Source organism: Entelurus aequoreus, linkage group LG04 (assembly GCF_033978785.1).
Source record: "Entelurus aequoreus isolate RoL-2023_Sb linkage group LG04, RoL_Eaeq_v1.1, whole genome shotgun sequence".
Lineage (NCBI taxonomy): Eukaryota > Metazoa > Chordata > Actinopteri > Syngnathiformes > Syngnathidae > Entelurus > Entelurus aequoreus.
In genome coordinates, this window is record NC_084734.1 from 35,424,955 (window position 1) to 35,446,895 (window position 21,941).

Genomic DNA, 21,941 nt, shown 5'->3' on the forward strand with positions numbered 1-21,941 from the left:
TCCGTTAGCAGGTGGCGCCACTATTCTTTTTCTTTCAGTATTGTTTCATATAGTTGACCAATTGTTGGGAAAAACATTCAGGAGCAGGATACATTTTCAAAATGAAGGGTTTTCCTCAGGGATGATGTTTGATAAGAAATTATCGAGTTCGAGCCCATTATCGAATCGATTCTCTTATCGAATCCAGATAGGTTGTTGCATATGAAAAAAACACAATATTTGGTTTAACAAAAGCTCACTTTTACTTTATTAAGAAAAAAATAAAATAAAATTAACAAATATTGACTGTTGTTACCCAAAGTATATTAAGTGGGATTTTTCAGAAAAACAAATATATACAGTAACACAAAAACAACCTGTCTCTGTGATCACTATAGGTGTATAAATAATACTATAGTGTTAAATAAAATCAGTCCCTTGGGCACAAAACTGAAAATACAGCTCTCCAAAAAGTGCACTTCTGCTGCTATTGGAACATCCTTCTGGGGTCCATCAGTGTGGCCTCCTCCAGGAATGACTGCATGTCCTTGTCCTGGAGGGAAAATGAGGGACAGACACAGCATAGAATTAGGGGGGAAATTAACTGAATGTGAAGAGATATGAAAATTAACCGGCAACAGTTAACGTTAGTTACTCACCAGCACTCTCACTGGAATTGGCGCTGCAGCTTGAAGCAGAGGAAGAGGAGCGTGCTTCGTCATCTCTGTCGCTGCTTCTCCACAACACCTTTCTCAAATGTTCAGGTTATGTACGGCCTGAACATGTTTCATCATGCGTGTTGTACTTCCCCCCCCCCCCTTACTTGAGAGCAAAGCCTGGCAATAATTGCAGATAGCCGTTTCCTCGTCGTATTTTTTGTAAAATGAAGCCATGCCTTGAGGCGTTTTTTCCGGCGGCTGCTTTTTTTTTTTTAAACCTTTATTTATAAATTTCAATTACAAACAGACGAGAAACAAAAACAGTACAGAACAGTACAAAACAGCGCCAGGGGGTTGTAAATTCAAAGTAATTAAAATAGAATACAAAAAAGTATATATATATAATAAACCTTGTTGCTGCTTCTGTATCTGCCGCCTAATGACTGAGCTACGTCATTTCCTGTGAGACGGGATTCGTTCCCAGCGTTTCGAATAAAGAACCAACTCTTTTTCTTTACTATAGTGGCCTCGATAACGGGAACCGGTTCTCAAAAAGGGATTTGAGTCCATGGAATCGGTTCTTTTCTTATCGAACAACCGGGAGAACCGGTTTCGAACATCATCCCTAGGTTTACCCATAATCTACACATGCATTCTTTGCAGTAGAGTAAATAAACTGCCCAATCCACTCTGAGGAATTCAGGTATAGAGACATACAAGTTCTATTTTAAACTAGCTGACAGAGAAAAAGAATCATGTCAAAGAGGCTTATATTTTCGCCAAATACAGTTTAAAAAAAATAATCTAACAGGTCAGGCTTATAATAAAATATATTGACTTTTATCCAAAATTTATAGAATGCAGGTTTTTAAGCAATTTGTCAGCTCAGTGGTCTTCCCAAACATGTTGTTTGCCGTACTGCATGAGGAGCATGTAGAAGTGCAAAGGTTTGACAGTCATCCTTTTATACCGTATTAGTTTTCTGGCATGTTCTTTGTACTTGGTAAGGCAACAACAAAACGTCACATTTAGCAGCTTTCTACAAATAATTACCAATATGGTTGCTGCAAAAATAATGTCTCCGGAAGTACTGAAATAAGAGTGGACGTTTTACGGACGTGGCGTGCAGCTCTGACCGGGTTGACAGTCATGCTGAGCCAGTGAGAAGAAACTTAAGTCCAAGCAGACATTTTTCTTTGTTAACTGAAGACTTTCAGGGTTAGGATTAGCGCTAAATAAAAGGTCACATTTTATGAGTACATTCACTAAATAAACAAAAAGAATCAGTACTCACCCCAAAGCTCAGTTTTCTGAACTTAGGTTTTTATTCGTCTTTACCATCAACTGTGCTCGTCCAACCCCAGGTCATGTCTAGTTTTAAACACTGAGTGCAGCACAGGTGTGTTACATCTCAAAGCTTTCAGTGTGAGAAGCCACTGATGTGTTTCTCCACCTTTCTGTAACATACAGTATATAGTGTCAGCCATGATCCTCTGCTCCTCTCTCATATGGGGTCTCCCAGGGCTCAGTTTTAGGCCCTCTTCTCATTTCCCTCCGTTTGGCATTTCATTCTACTGTTATAAAGATGACTGATCCTCTTAAAAGACGAAGCACTTCCTTCATCCAGCATTTTCTTAGTTGTTTTCACAAAAAACACCTGAATGGCTCTTACGTTTTAAAATTTTAATAAAAAATAATAAAGAGGGAGAAGTGATGGTTTTTGGTGGTGCCACTGGGACACCGCCTGTACGTCTGGGTACTTCGGCCAGTATATGAAATCCATTCGTAAAGGTAAGGTCAAGTCGCCAGTCACAAACTTGGGAATAGAAATGCAGTCTGACTTGGAGCCAGACAGTCAAATAAAGGCTGTTGTCAAATCGAGCTTTTTTCAACTGCGGCCACTGTCCAAAATAAAGCCAATTATTTTGCACAAGCACATTAAAACCGTTATTAAAGTTAAAGTACCAATGATTGTCACACACACTAGGTGTGGTGAAATTATTCTCTGCATTTGACCCATCACCCTTGATCACACCCTGGGAGGTGAGGGGAGCAGTGAAGAGCAGCGGTGGCCACGCCCGGAATTCATTTTTGGTGATTTTACCCCCAATTCCTACCCTTGATGCTGAGTGCCAAGCAGGGAGGTAATGGGTCCCATTTTTATAGTCTTTGGTATGATTCAGCCGGGGTTTGAACTCACGACCTACCGATCTCAGGGCGGACACTCTAACCACTAGGCCACGCACACCGTTGTCACTTCTTTGCTGTACTGTGTCACAACCATGTCCAGCAACTCTGGCTGAGCAAATTAAGGAAATACAAACCCCATTTCCATATGAATTGGGAAATTGTGTTAGATGTAAATATAAACGGAATACAATGATTTGCAAATAATTTTCAACCCATATTCAGTTGAATATGCTACAAAGACAACATATTTGATGTTCAAACTGATAAACATTTTTGTTTGTTGCAAATAATCCTTAACTCGTCCAAGATGGCTGCGCTTCAGAGCAGCGGCTTCGTGCGAGCGCTCCTGGAAGTGTAGACCGATTTGGCAAAAATACCCCTCAATTCAGTCAATTTCATGGCTGGCTCACAGCGTGTTCACTCCGTCATCACTTACGACCGACTTACGATTCTGGATGTGGAGAGATCGGGCCATTTTGGGCTGAAAGATGCGTGTACGATGGACCTGCTCGCTAGCTTGGGAATTCTTCGCGAGCTACATCCAGCAGTGGACTTTGAAGCAGCGGCGTCCACTACCAGCGGAGACCGTCAGCGAAAGAGACGTAAGCGATGCGCTCGGAAGCAGAAGCGGGGGTGTCGGGCGGGACTAACAACAAAGCTAAATGCGTTGTTGTTAGCGGGGCTAACGAAAAAGCTAAATGCTAATCCACAAACAAGCGCTAATAAGGAGTCTGTTAAGCTAGAACTAGCCAGCGCCAGGCTGGATAATCCCTGCACACATAGCAATTCTTCTAGAATAATATACAACTCACATAATGTTTTTTCTGCGTCAGAGGTGGACATGCATTTTACTGAGGTGGCAAACAATCTAAAAATTCCTGTCATATCAATTCCTAGATATGATCGAAATTATTTAAAGTGCACTATGCATAATAAACGTAACATTATTAATATTGCTACTACGGATACTTTCAACAAAAACTCCTCAAAACAGCCCACTACCTATAATATGGGCTTTTTAAACATAAGGTCATTGTCTTCCAAAACGTTATTAGTTAATGAAGTCATCAGAGACAACAATCTTGATGTCGTTGGTCTAGCCGAGACCTGGCTCAAACCAGACGATTTTTTTGCGCTGGGTGAGGCGTCTCCTCCTGGCTATACGGGAACGCATATTGCCCGCCCCATTAAAAGGGGTGGGGGTGTTGCACTAATATACAACAAAAACTTTAGCCTTACCTCGGACCTAAATAATAAATATAACTCGTTTGAGGTGCTTACTGTGAGGTTTGTCACACCGTTGCCTCTGCACCTGGCTGTCATCTACCGCCCCCCAGGGCCCTATTCGGACTTTATCAATGAATTTTCAGAGTTCGTTGCTGATCTAGTGACGCACGCCGACAATATAATCATAATGGGAGACTTTAACATCCATATGAATACCCCATCGGACCCTCCATGCGTGGCGCTCCAGACTATAATTGATAGCTGTGGTCTTACACAAATAATAAATGAACCCACGCATCGCAATGGTAATACGATAGATCTAGTGCTTGTCAGGGGTGTCACCACCTCTAAAGTTACGATACTCCCGTACACTAAAGTAATGTCCGATCATTACCTTATAAAATTCGAAGTTCTGACTCATTGTCAACAAACTAATAATAATAATAATAACTACTATAGCAGCCGCAACATTAATACTGCCACAACGACGACTCTTACTGACCTACTGCCTTCAGTAATGGCACCTTTCCCAAATTATGTGGGCTCTATTGATAACCTCACTAACAGCTTTAACGACGCCCTGCGCGACACCATTGATAGTGTAGCACCGCTAAAGCTAAAAAGGGCCCCTAAAAGGCGCACCCCATGGTTTACAGAAGAAACTAAAGCCCAGAAATTATCATGTAGAAAGCTGGAACGCAAATGGCGTGCGACTAAACTTGAGGTTTTCCATCAAGCATGGAGTGATAGTTTAATAACTTATAAACGCATGCTTACCTCAGCTAAAGCTAAATATTACTCAAATCTCATCCACCTCAACAAAAATGATCCTAAATTTTTGTTTAGTACAGTAGCATCGCTAACCCAACAAGGGACTCCTCCCAGTAGCTCCACCCACTCAGCAGATGACTTTATGAATTTCTTTAATAAGAAAATTGAAGTCATTAGAAAAGAGATTAAAGACAATGCATCTCAGCTACAACTGGGTTCTATTAACACAGATACGACGGTATATACGACGGACATTGCCCTCCAAAATAGTTTCTCTCTCTTTGATGAAATAACATTGGAGGAATTGTTAAAATGTGTAAATGGGACAAAACAAACAACATGTCTACTTGACCCAATTCCTGGGAAACTTATCAAGGAGCTTTTTGTTTTATTAGGTCCATCAGTGTTAAATATTATAAACTTATCACTTTCCTCTGGTACTGTTCCTCTAGCATTCAAAAAAGCGGTTATTCATCCTCTACTCAAAAGACCTAACCTCGATCCTGACCTCATGGTGAACTACCGGCCGGTGTCCCACCTACCGTTTATCTCGAAAATTCTCGAAAAAATTGTCGCACAGCAGCTAAATGAACACTTAGCGTCTAACAATCTCTGTGAACCTTTTCAATCCGGTTTCAGGGCAAATCACTCTACGGAGACAGCCCTCGCAAAAATGACTAATGATCTATTGCTAACAATGGATTCTGATGCGTCATGTATGTTGCTGCTTCTTGATCTTAGCGCCGCTTTCGATACTGTTGATCATAATATTTTATTAGAGCGTATCAAAACACGTATTGGTATGTCAGACTTAGCCTTGTCTTGGTTTAACTCTTATCTTACGGACAGGATGCAGTGTGTCTCCCATAACAATGTGACCTCGGACTATGTTAAGGTAACGTGCGGAGTTCCCCAGGGTTCGGTTCTTGGCCCTGCACTCTTTAGTATTTACATGCTGCCGCTGGGTGACATTATACGCAAATACGGTGTTAGCTTTCACTGTTATGCTGATGACACCCAACTCTACATGCCCCTAAAGCTGACCAACACGCCGGATTGTAGTCAGCTGGAGGCGTGTCTTAATGAAATTAAACAATGGATGTCCGCTAACTTTTTGCAACTCAACGCTAAGAAAACGGAAATGCTGATTATCGGTCCTGCTCAACACCGACATCTATTTAATAATACCACCTTAACATTTGACAACCAAACAATTAAACAAGGCGACTCGGTAAAGAATCTGGGTATTATCTTCGACCCAACTCTCTCGTTTGAGTCACACATTAAGAGTGTTACTAAAACGGCCTTCTTTCATCTCCGTAATATCGCTAAAATTCGTTCCATTTTGTCCACAAGCGATGCTGAGATCATTATTCATGCGTTCGTTACATCTCGTCTCGATTACTGTAACGTTTTATTTTCGGGCCTCCCTATGTCTAGCATTAAAAGATTACAGTTGGTACAAAATGCGGCTGCTAGACTTTTGACAAAAACAAGAAAGTTTGATCATATTACGCCTATACTGGCTCACCTGCACTGGCTTCCTGTGCACCTAAGATGCGACTTTAAGGTTTTACTACTTACGTATAAAATACTACACGGTCAAGCTCCTGCCTATCTTGCCGATTGTATTGTACCATATGTCCCGGCAAGAAATCTGCGTTCAAAGAACTCCGGCTTATTAGTGATTCCCAGAGCCCAAAAAAAGTCTGCGGGCTATAGAGCGTTTTCTATTCGGGCTCCAATACTATGGAATGCCCTCCCGGTAAAAGTTAGAGATGCTACCTCAGTAGAAGCATTTAAGTCTCATCTTAAAACTCATTTGTATACTCTAGCCTTTAAATAGACTCCCTTTTTAGACCAGTTGATCTGCCGTTTCTTTTCTTTTCTTTTCTACTCTGCTCCGGGGTGGACCGCTAGCCTGTCCATCAGATGGGGACATCTCTACGCTGCTGACCCGTCTCCGCTCGGGATGGTTCCCGCTGGCCCCACCATGGACTGGACTTTCGCTGATGTGTTGGACTTTCACAATATTATGTCAGACCCACGCGACACCGAGGATGTCGTTGTGGCTTGTACAGCCCTTTGAGACACCTGTGATTTAGGGCTATATAAATAAACATTGATTGATTGATTGAACTGTTGATGCCAGCAACACGTGACAAAGAAGTTGGGAAAGGTGGCAATAAATACTGATAAAGTTGAGGAATGCTCATCAAACACTTATTTGGAACATCCCACAGGTGTGCAGGCTAATTGGGAAGAGGTGGGTGCCATGATTGGGTATAAAAACAGCTTCCCAAAAAATGCTCAGTCTTTCAAAAGAAAGGATGGGGCGAGGTACACCCCTTTGTCCACGACTGCGTGAGCAAATAGTCAAACAGTTTAAGAACAACATTTCTCAAAGTGCAATTGCAAGAAATTTAGGGATTTCAACATCTACGGTCCATAATATCATCAAAAGGTTCAGAGAATCTGGAGAAATCACTCCACGTAAGCGGCATGGCCGGAAACCAACATTGAATGACCGTCACCTTCAATCTCTCAGACGGCACTGTATCAAAAACCGACATCAATATCTAAAGGATATCACCACATGGGCTCAGGAACACTTCAAAAAAACACTGTCACTAAATACAGTTGGTCGCTACATCTGTAAGTGCAAGTTGCTCTACTATGCAAAGCGAAAGCCATTTATCAACAACATCCAGAAACGCCGCCGGCTTCTCTGGGCCCAAGATCATCTAAGATGGACTCATGCAAAGTGGAAAAGTGTTCTGTGGTCTGACGAGTCCACATTCCAAAATGTTTTTGGAAATATTTGACATCGTATCATCCGGACCAAAGGGGAAGCGAACCATCCAGACTGTTATCGACGCAAAGTTGAAAAGCCAGCATCTGTGATGGTATGGGGGTGTATTAGTGCCCAAGGCATGGGTAACTTACACATCTGTGAAGGCACCATTAATGCTGAAAGGTACATACAGGTTTTGGAACAACATATGCTGCCATCTAAGCGCCGTCTTACTCATGGACGCCCCTGCTTATTTCAGCAAGACAATGCCAAGCCCCATTCAGCACGTGTTACAACGGCGTGGCTTCGTAAAAAAAGAGTGCGGGTACTTTCTGCAGTCCAGACCTGTCTCCCATCGAAAATGTGTGGCGCACTATGAAGCGTAAAATATGACAGCGGAGACCCCGGACTGCTGAAAGACTGAAGCTCTACATAAAACAAGAATGGGAAAGAATTCCACTTTAAAGGCTTCAACAATTAGTTTCCTCAGTTCCCAATCATTTATTGAGTGTTGTTAAAAGGAAAGGTGATGTAACACAGTGGTGAACATGCCCTTTCCCAACTATTTTTGGCACGTGTTGCAGCCATGAAATTCTAAGTTATTATTTGCAAAAAAAAAAAAAAACTTTATGAGTTTGAACATCAAATATCTTGTCTTTGTAGTGCATTCAATTGAATATGGGTTGAAAAGGATTTGCAAATCATTGTATTCTGTTTATATTTACATCTAACACAATTTCCCAACTCATATGGAAACGGGGTTTGTAGGACAAAAATAGGAGCATAAGAGGACATTGCAGACTTTTCTTCATCTCTCACTTTAAACGTGAGTGAAGAATGCACTACCAACCTGATAAGTCCGAAAGAAAAATAAAAAATACATTATTGTCTGCTCACAGACAGTACTTGGTGGTTGTTTGAGCACACCGCAGCTGCCAGCTAGTCCTGGATCATCATCATCGGGTGACCGTGAGGGCCGGGCGCACTTGATTACACGCCGCCACACTTTGCGGTTTGCCATGGCACGGAGAGGTCCTGTTTATCGAGACCTGCATCCTTTGATAGTACATCTGGGAAGGTGAAGCCTATGTAGCGAACTGGGCCGCCGGGTTTCTACAGCAGTAGTGGCTGAATGATCTCCCCAGTGGCACGATAGCCTCTGCTTAGCAACCTTCTGAGATAGTAGCTTAATATCTCCGTATATACGCTCTAAGGTAACATGTGGACCTTTTGGATGCGTCTGAGTAAGTTGGTGTAACCTCCGTCCAGGCACTTCTGTTGTGTGGTGAGAGTCTACGTTTCTGCGCAATGGAGGAGAATAGGCTCTGTCAGCGTTCTAAAGATGAAAATTTTTGTCTCATTACCGATGGTCGAGTGCCATAACTTATGTAGCTTACTGCAGGCTGTCCATGCTGAGGCTTTATGGGACTTCATATATTTTGCGGCATCCAATATGTAAGACCCAGGGTGGAAAAGTTCCTACCAACCCTGAAAAACATTGGAGTTTGAAGTGAATTAATTGATTATGTTAAACATATGGTGAATGTTTATATTCAACTTGGAGAAAGCGAACCACGAGGTTTAAGTAAATAATAATTGAGTCCATAGTAAATTAAGGAGCCTTAGTTGGACATTCACATGTGGACTGGGCTAACTCTCACGAGAAGAGGCAATAAATTCAGACTTCGCAATGCAAAAGTGATAGCTCTATCCTGGAGGAGAAACTCCATGTCAACTTTTAAGTTACAACATATAGAGTTTTACTTACACATGAACATCTCCTTACATGGTCAGGTTGTACTCTCCTGAATTAACACACACCCAGACAGCGAATGAAGGAATATAAGACTGGTTCGGCTCCTCCAAGTTAGGAGTGCCTAATTTTTTTTGACTTGACCTACTCCAGGTACTGCAGTCCTGTATAATGATGCTCGCTTGTAACAAAGCAACTTTTGGTTCAGCAAAGCGTCTCCGACGTCTCTTTTGATCCAGCCGCACTGCCATGTTGCACCTCTGCCCGGGTGGGGGTGACAAGACCAGAAATACACATCAAGTTATTTCTTGGTGGTCGGCCGTGGATAATGAAGAAGTGCCATAACTTTAGCCCCACAACACGGCCAAAGAATGCAACAATTCCCCTTCCATAATCACATTTAGCTAAGTTAGTAGTGAAATGTGCTTTAGTCATTTGGTCAAACGATGCATGGATACGCTGAAGATGAGCATACCATGTATCGATAACACAGCATCATCTAAATAAACTGAGCAGCCATCCAACTCTGACACTACACGGAATGTTGCTGGAGCATTTTTTTTAAAAAAGCAAACGGCATGACAACTTATGAGTAAAAACCCAATGTGATAAAAGCAGAAATGCCCGGGGAGTGCTGAGACAAAGGCACTTGTCAATAGCCTTTTAATATGTTGATTCCACTGACACATCTGACAGAACCAACCTGGTCAATACAGTTATCCATTCGGTAAGTCAACCAACCAATCGGTAAGTACATTTCTGAAGTCTACCAATATACATGAAGACAGTCAGCTAGATGAGAAAACAGTAATTTTATTTCTGAGTTACTGCAAGTAACTGACCTCAAAGAGGTCACTGCCTAAGTGTCATGCTCTATCCAATTATTGTGTGAAGGAGTGTCTCCAAACAAGGACGATACTTACGCACCAAATCAGCTAACTTAAGGCATTTACATCTCAAGACAAGAGCTTTTCCAAATCACAAAGAGATGCAGAATTCCTTGTAGCAAACTCTTGCCATGCTTGGGCAACCCATTGGCCTCTTGCAAAAACACAGCACCGACAGCTCGCATTGGACGCACATCATCCTTTACTGCAACAGCATCAGTTGGCTGTAACATGGTTTCAGAAGGTAACACGACACAGTTGCTGCAATAAAATAGTTCAAAAGTGAAATCTTATCAGTCACAGTAAAAGGATGTGTACTTTCTACCACAGGCATGAGCCAAAACCAGGTATCCTGTACTGAATTCTTGTTGTTGTAAACAACAAAGTCAATCAGGTTTTTAGATGCTCACTATCAACCCAATTGTCCTTGAAAATAAAGGACCACGTACCTTACAGCTAAACACCAAGACAATGGGGCTCAAACCTGTGCTCTTGAGAAAAGCCTCCCTCGCAGCCATAAGCCATGGAAGCCCCTGTTCCCTGTCTGTTCTCATCTCTGTGCAGTACACCCTGAGGAGAGACTTAAGAGTTTGGTGAAACCGTTCCAAAGCTTCCCAACATTGTATGTTGTAGACTATGGACTAGATTTGACTTATCTTGAATAGTTTTAGTAGTTTAATCAATCAATCAATCAATGTTTATTTATATAGCCCTAAATCACAAGTGTCTCAAAGGGCTGCACAAGCCACAACGACATCCTCGGTACAGAGCCCACATACGGGCAAGGAAAAACTCACCCCAGTGGGACGTCGATGTGAATGACTATGAGAAACCTTGGAGAGGACCGCATATGTGGGTAACCTCCACCCCTCTAGGGGACAGAGCTGTGACAAAGTTTTTGACCCTTGGTCACTCTGAATTGTCTTTTGGATGCCAAATATTGAAATAAACTGTGACAATGCCTTTCCCACTGCCTTGCTTACCAGGATATCTGGTGCACAGCCTCATAACTGAGGATGAACCTACACCCAGACTTTGCACAAGGTAAAAGCCCCACACAGTCTTCAATGAGATGTTCAAACTGCTCACTTACAGCTGGAATAGGCTGCAACGGAGCAGGCTTTACAGTATTTTCGTATTTGGCCTTCCTGTCAACTGACGTTCCCGACGAGTCTCTACATAAGCAGATGCTTTATGCAAAGCCCAAAACATGATGGGTTTTCTTAACACCAAAGTGTTTACTTTAATCATGGGCTATTATTATGACCTGCGGACGAACTTAACCGGCACCACAAGTTAAAGAACACAGTCCTCACAAAGACAGACCGATCTTCTTAACACTTTTAGTGTATAAACTAGTAACCACTTCAGCAGCAGACAACACAATCAAAACATTCTTTCAGAGACGTGTCACTCTGCTGCTCATATTCTAAATCCTCCGGTGACACGGACAAAGGGAAATCAGACAAAGATGGAACTTCCAAATATCCAGGCACTGGTTCCGACAAACTCTGTGGCCTTAACTTAGCCATTGCTCGGGTGGCCACACAGGCTGACCAGGCTTCTGATGATGCAGTAACACTTTTAAAAAGTGATCTGTTTCTCCAACACTTATCAGTTTACAAAGGCTGACGTTGCAATAGAAAGTGCAGACATCCAGCGTTATAAAGGTCTCTGGCAAACAATGTGTGTTTGTCCGTCAAATCTTGTCACGGGACCCAAAAACGCTGTTGATACGCCTCTGAAACAAGTTCATAGGCTTTAAGTTTGTAGGCTTTTTTTTACTGTAGCTGAAGCCGTCTTCCGTTGGTAAAGACAAATAAGCTTTTTGGGCTTTCCCTGTAAGGACACACTGAAACATCAATGCACAAAGATCATCTGACAAACCTCTAACTGAAGACTCTCTTTCAAACCTAAGTGAATTAATTAACTCATTATGTTCTACATGTGTTGAATGTTTATATTCAACTTAGAGAAAGCGAACCGCCAGGTTTAAGTAAATAATGGTTGAGCCTGTAATAAATTTAGGAGCCTTAGTTGGACATTCGCATATGGACTGGAATTAGCTCTCTCACGAGAAGAAGCAATAATACCAGGCTTCGGAATGCAAAAGTTATAGCTCTATCATGGAGGAGAGATTCCATGCTTATCTTAACGTCAACCTACAAGTTATGGTATACATCTGATGTCTTCCCACTCACTTACACATGAACATCTCCTTACATGGTCAGGTTGCACTATCCTGAATTAACACACACACAGACAGAAAAAGAAGGAATATAAGAAGGTGGTTTGGCTCCTTCAAATCAGGAGTCCTTCATTTTTGACCTGAGCTCCTCCAGGTACTGCAGACCTGTATAATGACACTCGCTTGTAATAAAACAACGTTTTGTTCAGCAGAGCGTCTCTGACGTCTCTTTGGATCCAGCCGCACTGCCGTGCTGTCCTCCTGCCCGGGAGGGGTTGACAAGGCCAGAAATACACATCAAAAAATAAAACAAAAAATGCTCATTGAATGATGGCAACAACCTCAAGTTATGTCAAAATGTCATTTCTTTTTTAAAATTCCAATCCGTCTTCCATTTTCTCAACATCAACATTTAGTTTTGCTGCTCAAAATTTAAACCTTACTTGAAGAAGAATCAGTTTGTTCAATTAAACCCAACTCCAGCAATTTAGCTTGTACTGCAGTTTCAGTTCTCCTGTGACCAATCACGGTTACGGAATAACACTCAGTAGTTGGGAGCAGCCGCTCTTTAGTGCAGGCATCCAAGGCTTCCTGAGAAGTAGCAACAACACACTCAACTACAATATTAACAAATTGGCGACCAGCTAAACAACAAAACAAAAGCCCAGACTGAGGACTAACCCCCAAACGGTTTGGAGTGTTCCCTGCAAACTAAAAAAAAAGTGTAAAATGAAGGTAACATAATTAGTCATTCAACCAAAACCAGCATGGTGCAGACGAGCGCTTGGAGAGAAGAGAGAAAACTGTGGATGCTATTATTTCCAGAGCGCGTCCTGTCCTGCCAGGTGCTTCATATTTGGGTGAATCAAATATTACATCTGAATAATATTTTGAAATCAAAGCTCAAAAGGAGCACACACCAGACTGACACACCCACATCCCTTAGGAGCGTCTACTGGCCGCCACAACTCTAATGCACTTTACGTCTTTTAACTGGGACTTGTAAATACGTGCACATTCCCCCCATTTTAGCTTCTCTCCACTGGCTGCAATTCATTTTTAAAGGATGTATATTTTTAAATGCCTAAATAGACTGGCCCTGCCCTACCTGTCTGTTTTTAAAGCTCTTATTAAACATGTCTTTTCTTTGGCACTTTTAAAGTTATTTTTATCCTTACTCATATGGTATTTTATTTGTTTGTAGATTCGTTTTTTTTATTGTTTCCATTTTATTTGTTTTTAGTTTGGCTTTTTTGTTGTTTTATTCAAGTTTTTATGTTTTAAATGTTTAGGTGTGTTTCAGCTGTTTATTTTTGTTGCCTTTTAATTATTTATCTGTAGAGGATTTGGTCCACTGTTTTTTAAAGTGCTGTACAAATATAGTTGGATTGGATAAATGAGAAGTCCAGTGACAGTCCTGACCCTCCTGTCGCTGATCAGAGTGTCTTAAGCAAAAGAAAGACAAAAAAAACAAAACACCTAGTTTTCACAATTAAAGACTTTACAGCTCATCTGGCAGTTATTTCAGAATGAGGGAGAACAGAAAACATATAGCCACACTCATCTCATGTGAGCAGAAGCATTCCTCTCCTGAGATGTTTAATGGGGTCGATCTTTAGAGTCACCATCTTTGGGGGGGAAACAAAACGGGTGCTTGCTGTTGTGTCTCTTTGCAGGGGTCAGCAATGGCGGAAAAAGAGCCCGTCTAGAAAGTCTTGATTCCACATAAATCTCTGCAAACAAACAGTCTCTCTTTCTGGCTCTCTGCAGCTGGATCACGTCGTCCTACGACACCATCAGGCCACGTCTAAGGATAGAGGGAATAAAGACATAAAATAGATGCTATTCTCTTCCGTCCACTAGAGGGAGATAAATCCCTACGCTATGAAAGTAGAACAGTATTTCTACATCTTTTTCAGAGATGGCCTTCCACGCCAAACCCATCCAAGTATACAAATGCAGAGCTTGTTTATGAACTGGGGAACAGAAAATGGCCTTCTGCTAACTGTTGCCACCAGGTTGGAAGGGTACAATTGTCCAAAATGTCTCGTTAAGGTGAATTACCGTATTTTTCGGACTAAGTCGCAGTTTTTTTCATAGTTTGGCCGGGGGTGCGACTTATACTCAGGAGCGACTTATGTGTGAAATTATTAACACATTACCGTAAAATATCAAATATTATTTAGCTCATTCAAGTAAGAGACTAGACGTATAAGATTTCATGGGATTTAGCGATTAGGAGTGACAGATTGTTTGGTAAACGTATAGCATGTTCTATATGTTATAGTTATTTGAATGACTCTTACCATAATATGTTACGTTAACATACCAGGCACGTTCTCAGTTGGTTATTTATGCCTCATATAACATACACTTATTCAGCCTGTTGTTCACTATTCTTTATTTATTTTAAGTTGCCTTTCAAATGTTTATTCTTGGTGTTGGGTTTTATCAAATACATTTCCCCCAAAAATGCGACTTATACTCCAGTGCGACTTATATATGTTTTTTCCCTTCTTCATTATGCATTTTCGGCCGGTGCGACTTATACTCCGAAAAATACGGTAGTTAAGATGAAGAAGTCTATAATAACCTCCGAAGTGTTTGCCACAGGACTGTAATCTATATGTGGCAGTGAGTGGGGCAGCTGCATGACATCATTGTCAAATTTGCATCATTGCCCATAGTGTAATTTGTACCGACCCTGTGAGAGAGGCAAAAAACGGGCGAAAACAATTAAAAGCCAGACAAATATCTTTTAAAATACAAATGAATTTCCTTTCGTCACTCTTTGTGTCTTTTTTTTTAATGTCACAGGTAAGACAAGGTGCTTTTAAAGGAGGGCGGCACATGTGCACAGCAAAACCTGCAGCTTGTTGAGAAAAGCGATATGTGCTAAATAAGCAGCTGGGATAGGCTCCAGCAACTCCCGTGACCCCGAAAGGGACAAGCGGTAGAAAAGTGGATGGATGGAAGTTGGCAATACTGAGCCCTCCTGCTGCTTCTTCTTCTTGTTCTCTGGTAGATTAGGTGGGTGTGAGTAGGGATGGGTAACGTTCACATTTAAACCGATACGGTACCACTTCTCGATACCTTGGAATCAATACTTGTATTCAACGGTACTAATTTTTGTTACTTTTGTGTGTGTTATTGAATGTTAATTGTTTTTAATGATACAATATATTATTTAATGCAACAATTAACAACTTTATGATAACAACTGCTCTCCAGTTGTTATATCTTGTTTTATTATAACATTTTTGAGTCTCAACTACAGTTGCAAGTCCAAGACATAAGATGGCAGTAGTGTATAGTTTATGACAAGGTTGGCTACTCAGTTTAGTCTTTTCTCTCTAGTCTGTTATTACAGTATTGCACTTATTATGCACCAGCTGCTTGATTGTAACATGCATCTTAGTTGTAGTTTTCATTAACAAATTTGGAGGTGTTGTAATCGCCATGTAAGATCGCTAACGCTAATCAATAGCAAAGCCAATGTATGATAGCATCAAGCTAACGCATTTTTGGAAAAGTGGAGCCTTAACATACATTGGATTGTTTTTTGAGGCTATTACTTTGTTGGCATTGAAAATATCAACATTATCTAGAGCAGTGGTTCTCAAATGGGGGTACGCGTACCCCTGGGGGTACTTGAAGGTATGCCAAGGGGTATGTGAGATTTTTAAAAAATGTCTGTCAAAAAGAACTGTGAAAAGAAATGCAACAATGCAATATTCAGTGTTGACAGCTAGATTTTCTGTGGACATGTTCCATAAATATTGATGTTAAAGATTTATTTTTTTGTGAAGAAATGTTTCAAATTAAGTTCATGAATCCAGATGGATCTCTATTACAATCCCCAAACAGGGCACTTTAAGTTGATGATTACTTCTATGTGTAGAAATCTTTATTTATAATTGAATCACTTGTTTATTTTTTAACAAGTTTTTAGTTATTTTTATCTTTTTTTCCAAATAGTTCAAGAAAAAACACGACAAATGAGCAATATTTTGCACTGTTATACAATTTAATAAATCAGAAACTGATGACATAGTGCTGTATTTTACTTCTGTATTTCTTTTTTTCAACCAAAAATGCTTTGCTCTGATTAGGGGGTACTTGAATTAAAAAAAATTTCACAGGGGGTACATCACTGAAAAAAGGTTGAGAACCACTGATCTAGAGGTAGTTTGGCTGATTCCGCTCTCAGTGCTGCTGGAGTGATCACCAAAGTGCAAAGAGTTGGGAACTGGGAGTTATGTCACACACAACCCAGTTACAGTAACATGGCATATTTTGATTTAACGTGAATCTGTGCCTGGTAGGACCTGCCGGATGTAGTTGGTGCCAAAAAAAGTACCAGATTTGGTAACCGTCCCTAACTATGCGTTATGTTAATAAACTGAGGTACAGAGTTATATTCACAATGCAGTCCCATTATAATGCTTGCTTTCACCAAGAAAAATTCCTAGTTTGTGAACCCGTTCTCAAACAATGGCAATAAAACTATTCTGATTCTGATTCTGATTCTGATGTGTTTATGGATGAAAGAGTAGCACCAAATCTTTTTGTGGCCGCCAAAAAAAATCAATGTATGAAAAATACTGAGCTCATTGATGATTCATTGGACACTAACCTGCTCCCTGCTGGGCCGAAATATCGTCCACAACAATCAGAGGCTTCGGAAGGCCGTTCTCCCGGAATGCCATGACCTCTCCCTGCTGCTGCTGATCCTCCTCCTTGTCGTCTATACTAGGAGGAGGAGTCAACCTGGAATGCGAAGGTGGTTCAATCACCTCCTCAATCTCACCGTTCTCCCTGAGACATGAAGGCGGCGACCAGGAGAAAGAAAACAAAGTATATTTTGGCAGACGACAAAGACAGTGTTCACTGGCCTTAATGTGGACGTGTGTGTACCTCTGCAGAGGAGGTGTGGAAGGGCTGCTGTTGGGGTCAGGTGGGCATCCGTTGCCGTTGCCATGAAGGGAGGTAGGCGGTGTTCCTTCAGATGGGCCGGGAGAGGCGGCGGCCACTAATGGTGAGAGGAGGAAAAAAAACTAATATAAATGTGTAACACTAATCTGGGCTGTGTTGTAATGTTGTATGAGTGATACAAAGATTGTGTTGTGTTGTGTTACCTGTGCTGTCACTGTTCTTGCTGGGCGTGACTTTCTAGAGACAGAAAATAAAATAATATATTTAGTCATTTAGTACCTATGCCAAACATGTTTTATTACCAAAAAGGCCTCACTTTTTAATTAGTGCCACCTACCTGGCTGGCGTGGAACAGTGTCACCACATCAAACAAGTCAGAGTGACATTTTTAGGACGGTTCACGGCAGTGTCACATTTACCTTCTCTGTCGTGTCTGACCGTCTCGTCCTCCTCATGATCTCGTCCAGACGCTAGTAATATTAGGGGGAAAAAGCAGCTATTAGGGGTGCACGTCAATCAAAATTATATGGTAAACATGTGAGGATGAGGCACCTTCTTTCTTTCTAGCCGCTCAGCCTCCTCCTTCTGGAAGTGTTTGTCTCTTTCCTGCTTCAGTTTCTCCGCCTCCTCTTTCTGCCGAGACTCCTCCTCCTCTCTCTGATAAACAGGTATAGTTTGATTAATGTTGCGGTTTTTAGTGTGAGGTTTTAGGCCATGTCCACATGAACACAGAGAGTTTCACAATCACATATTTGGAGTTAAAACAATCTCCATCCACACAAGTGTGGTTTCAAAACTGTTTATTTCTACACACAAACGCATACACCTGCTGTCATGCACATTTTATCCAATCAGAGGCTTGAAAAAAGCAGCAATAGCTGACTTGGTGGCATTGGTGGAAGTCTCTCCAGAGAGTGGTGAGGACGGCGGAAAAGATCATCAGGACTCCTCTTCCTCCTATCCAGGAGATCGCAAAAAGCCACTGCCTGACCAGGGCTCAGAAAATCTGCAGACTCCTCCCATCCCCACCAAGGACTGTTTTCACTGCTGGACTCTAGAAAGAGGTTCTGCAGCCTCCGAAGCAGAACCTCCAGGTTCTGTAACAGCTTCTTCCCTCAAGCCGTAAGACTCTTGAACGCATCATAATTAAATTATCCCCTCAACTCCCCCCTAAATGGATTAACTCGCTGGAATAAAAAAGACAATATAACATACATCCATAAACGTGGACTCATGTGAAAAAGTACAATATATTTATCTGTACAGTAATCTATTTATTTATTTATATTTATTTATTTTATATATATATTTATTTATATATGCACCTTATTGCTTTTTTATCCTGCACTACCATGAGCTTATGTAACGAAATTTCGTTCTTTTCTGTGCTGTAAAGTTCAAATTTGAATGACAATAAAAAGGAAGTCTAAGTCTAAGTCTAATTACACCTCTATTATGTTTATATTGATATACCAGACGTACAATGACATGTACACTACTTTAAAACCAGCCTGCACGTACACAGAATCCTGGGAATATTATTAAAGAGCGAATGCACGCCTGTGCTGCTGAAACCCAACACTCATAGAATTATAACATGTTTAGCAACATGGTGATGTATTACATGTGCTGTGAAGTGTACATTATTTCTAAAATCAGCACGCACTTACAAGCCATGGAAACCCTTTTGTATGTTTAAGTATCTATATACAGCACACGGACGTGCGTGTGACGCTGCAAAACTCATGGAATTATAAAGCATTTAATCATGAATATAGTGATATAGTACATTTGCAATGAAGTGTGTATTGTCTTTACATCAGTACACACTACAAGGAGGACGCTACATCATGGGTTTTTTTTAGTTGCTTGCACAAGACAAAAAAATGGATGCAAGACATGTAAGTCAACTTCATGATTTGTCGTTAAAAAAGGACTAAAAACATAAGATAATGTTGTACCTTTCTTATGACACACAGCAAAAAGTATTTTCTTGTCAAAGTTGTCCCATCAGGTGGAGGTTCCACAGCGATCATATCCAAAACAGCTGACTGTCATTTGCGCCGGTGGGAGTGTCGCAAAGCCAATTTATATGTGTCTTTTTTATTAGAGCAGCATGTTTACGTTCAAACATACATTAAGTCATCTTAAAGTGTGTTTAAAGCCAGCAAGGCAGTGTTGTTGAGCTTGGAAATGACAGCGCACAACCGTGACATCATCACAAGTCTCCATTTGTGCCGTGTACACGCATACGCTAAGCAGACAGTTTTGGATGTCTGCACTTTTTAAAAACAAAAGTATGTGTCTGCGTGTGGACAAGAGGCCTAAACGCAGAGATAAGTATTAGGGCTGCGAATCTTTGGGTGTCCCACGATTCGATTCAATATCGATTCTTGGGGTCACGATTCAATTCAAAATCTTTTTTTTTTCCAATTCAAAACGATTCTCGATTCAAGAACGATTTTTTTCCCGATTCAAAACGATTCTCTATTCATTCAATACATAGGATTTCAGCAGGATCTACCCCAGTCTGCTGACATGCAAGCAGAGTAGTAGATTTTTGTAAAAAGCTTGTAAAGGACAATGTTTTATCAATAGATTGCAATAATGTAAATTTGTTTTAACTAGTAAATGAACCAAAAATATGACTTATTTTATCTTTGTGAAAATATTGGACACAGTGTGTTGTCAAGCTTATGAGATGCGATGCAAGTGTAAGCCACTGTGACATTATTGTTCTTTTTTAAATTTTTTATAAATGTCTAATGATAATGTCAATGAGGGATTTTTAATCACTGCTATGTTGAAATTGTAACTAATATTGATACTGTTGTTGATAATATTCATTTTTGTTTCACTACTTTTGGTTTGTTCTGTGTCGTGTTTGTGTCTCCTCTCAATTGCTCTGTTTATTGCAGTTCTGAGTGTTGCTGGGTCGGGTTTGGTTTTGGAATTGGATTGCATTGTTATGGTATTGATGTGTATTGTTTTGTTGGATTGATTAATTAAAAAATAAATAAATAAATAAATAAATAAAATAAAATCGATTTTTTAAAAATGAGAATCGATTCTGAATCGCACAACGTGAGAATCGCGATTCAAATTTGAATTGATTTTTTCCCACACCCTTAATAAGTATGCATTTATTAAGTATCTGTGTTTGTGTGGACATGGCCTTATTCCCCCTACCTGTTTCTGGGCTCTGTCTGCCTCTTCTCTCTCTTTCTGCAGTCTCTCTTCCTCCATCTTTCTGTCCTCCTCTTCTTTCATTCTTCTCTCCACGGCTTGGCGCTGGGCCTCCTCCTCCCTTTTCAATCGCTCCTCAGCTTTACGACGAGCAATCTCCTCACTGGCTAACCTGAACACACACACACACACACACACACACACACACACACACACACACACACACACACACACACACACACACACACACACACACACACACACACACACACACACACACACACACACACACACACACACACACACACACACACACACACACACACACACACACACACACATATACTTTGCAGTCAAGTTCACTTAGAAGCACACACCGTCAGGATTATCACAAGATAACAGTAAGGGACAGCCCTAATACACCCCCACTCTACTCTATAGCCCGATCCCTAAATTTTGTGCATTCCCGTGAGGGCAGTGGGCGTAAGGAGGGGTAGTGCGTATGACTTAAGCTCTTCACAGCGAGGGATTTCAAATGCTGACTCGCCCAGGGAGGGCCAGAGAAAATTTGCCAGAGTGCTTTACGTCATCATTTGCATAATTAACCAAACAACAATGGCCACCCCTGGAGAGTGAGAGGACTCGGAGAAGAACAACCACAAATATACAGTACGAATAATTTCGCATGGAATGAAAAAAAAAAAGGTTGTAATAATAACAGTGTCTGTATATTTGAACAGTTTAACGTAAGATAATGCAATATGTGACCACAACAAATGCTGGTTATGATGAGTCGGCTAGGTAACATTGCCTTGTCCTGTTAACCTTACTTGTTAGCTCTCATATTTCCTGCACATTTGTCGGATATTTCACCTTAGTATGATAATAAGCAGCAAGTAAGGTTATCTATGTTACTTTGTACTGACCAACAATATAGCAAGCCAGCGTTGTCTGCTTCGACACCGTGACTGATCACTCCTACGCTGTGCCTTTTCAAAAGGTTTGACGTTAGATAACACATCCAGAATCGCTGAGGTTTAACACATTTTCAGGTGATTCCGCATAAGGGATTTAATATATAACACGTTAGTTTGTAACGTTAGCCAGCTAGCCATGTTATCAAACGTTAGGCTAAAATACCGTATTTTCCGGACCATAGGGCGCAACGGATTATAAGGCGCACTGCCGATGAGCGGGTCTAGTTAGGTCATTTTCATACAAAAGGCGCACCGGATTATAAGGTGCATTAAAGGGGTCATATATGTATTTTTTTCTAAGTTGAAAACACTATCTTGTGGTCTACATAACATGTAATGGTGGTTCTTTGGTCAAAATGTTGCATAGATTATGTTTTACAGATCATATTCAAGCC

General features: G+C 40.9%; 1 protein-coding gene across 2 annotated transcripts in view; it reads right to left on the reverse strand.

Annotated features, from left to right (window-relative positions):
• map7b (microtubule-associated protein 7b) overlaps positions 1 to 21,941 on the reverse strand; it is a 62,546-nt gene that overhangs the window by 5,511 nt on the left and 35,094 nt on the right. Inside the window, exons 14-20 of one of the 2 annotated variants that reach the window (XM_062044701.1) lie at positions 20,573 to 20,741; positions 17,936 to 18,040; positions 17,803 to 17,853; positions 17,587 to 17,620; positions 17,364 to 17,480; positions 17,085 to 17,285; positions 14,014 to 14,255 (exon numbers count right to left, since the gene is read on the reverse strand). In XM_062044701.1, coding sequence (XP_061900685.1) covers positions 14,245 to 14,255; positions 17,085 to 17,285; positions 17,364 to 17,480; positions 17,587 to 17,620; positions 17,803 to 17,853; positions 17,936 to 18,040; positions 20,573 to 20,741 — 688 coding nt within the window. In that variant the 3' untranslated portion in view covers positions 14,014 to 14,244. Of the gene's footprint in view, positions 1 to 14,013; positions 14,256 to 17,084; positions 17,286 to 17,363; positions 17,481 to 17,586; positions 17,621 to 17,802; positions 17,854 to 17,935; positions 18,041 to 20,572; positions 20,742 to 21,941 lie in introns of those variants that run through there. The other variant, XR_009825883.1, reaches the window with a different exon arrangement.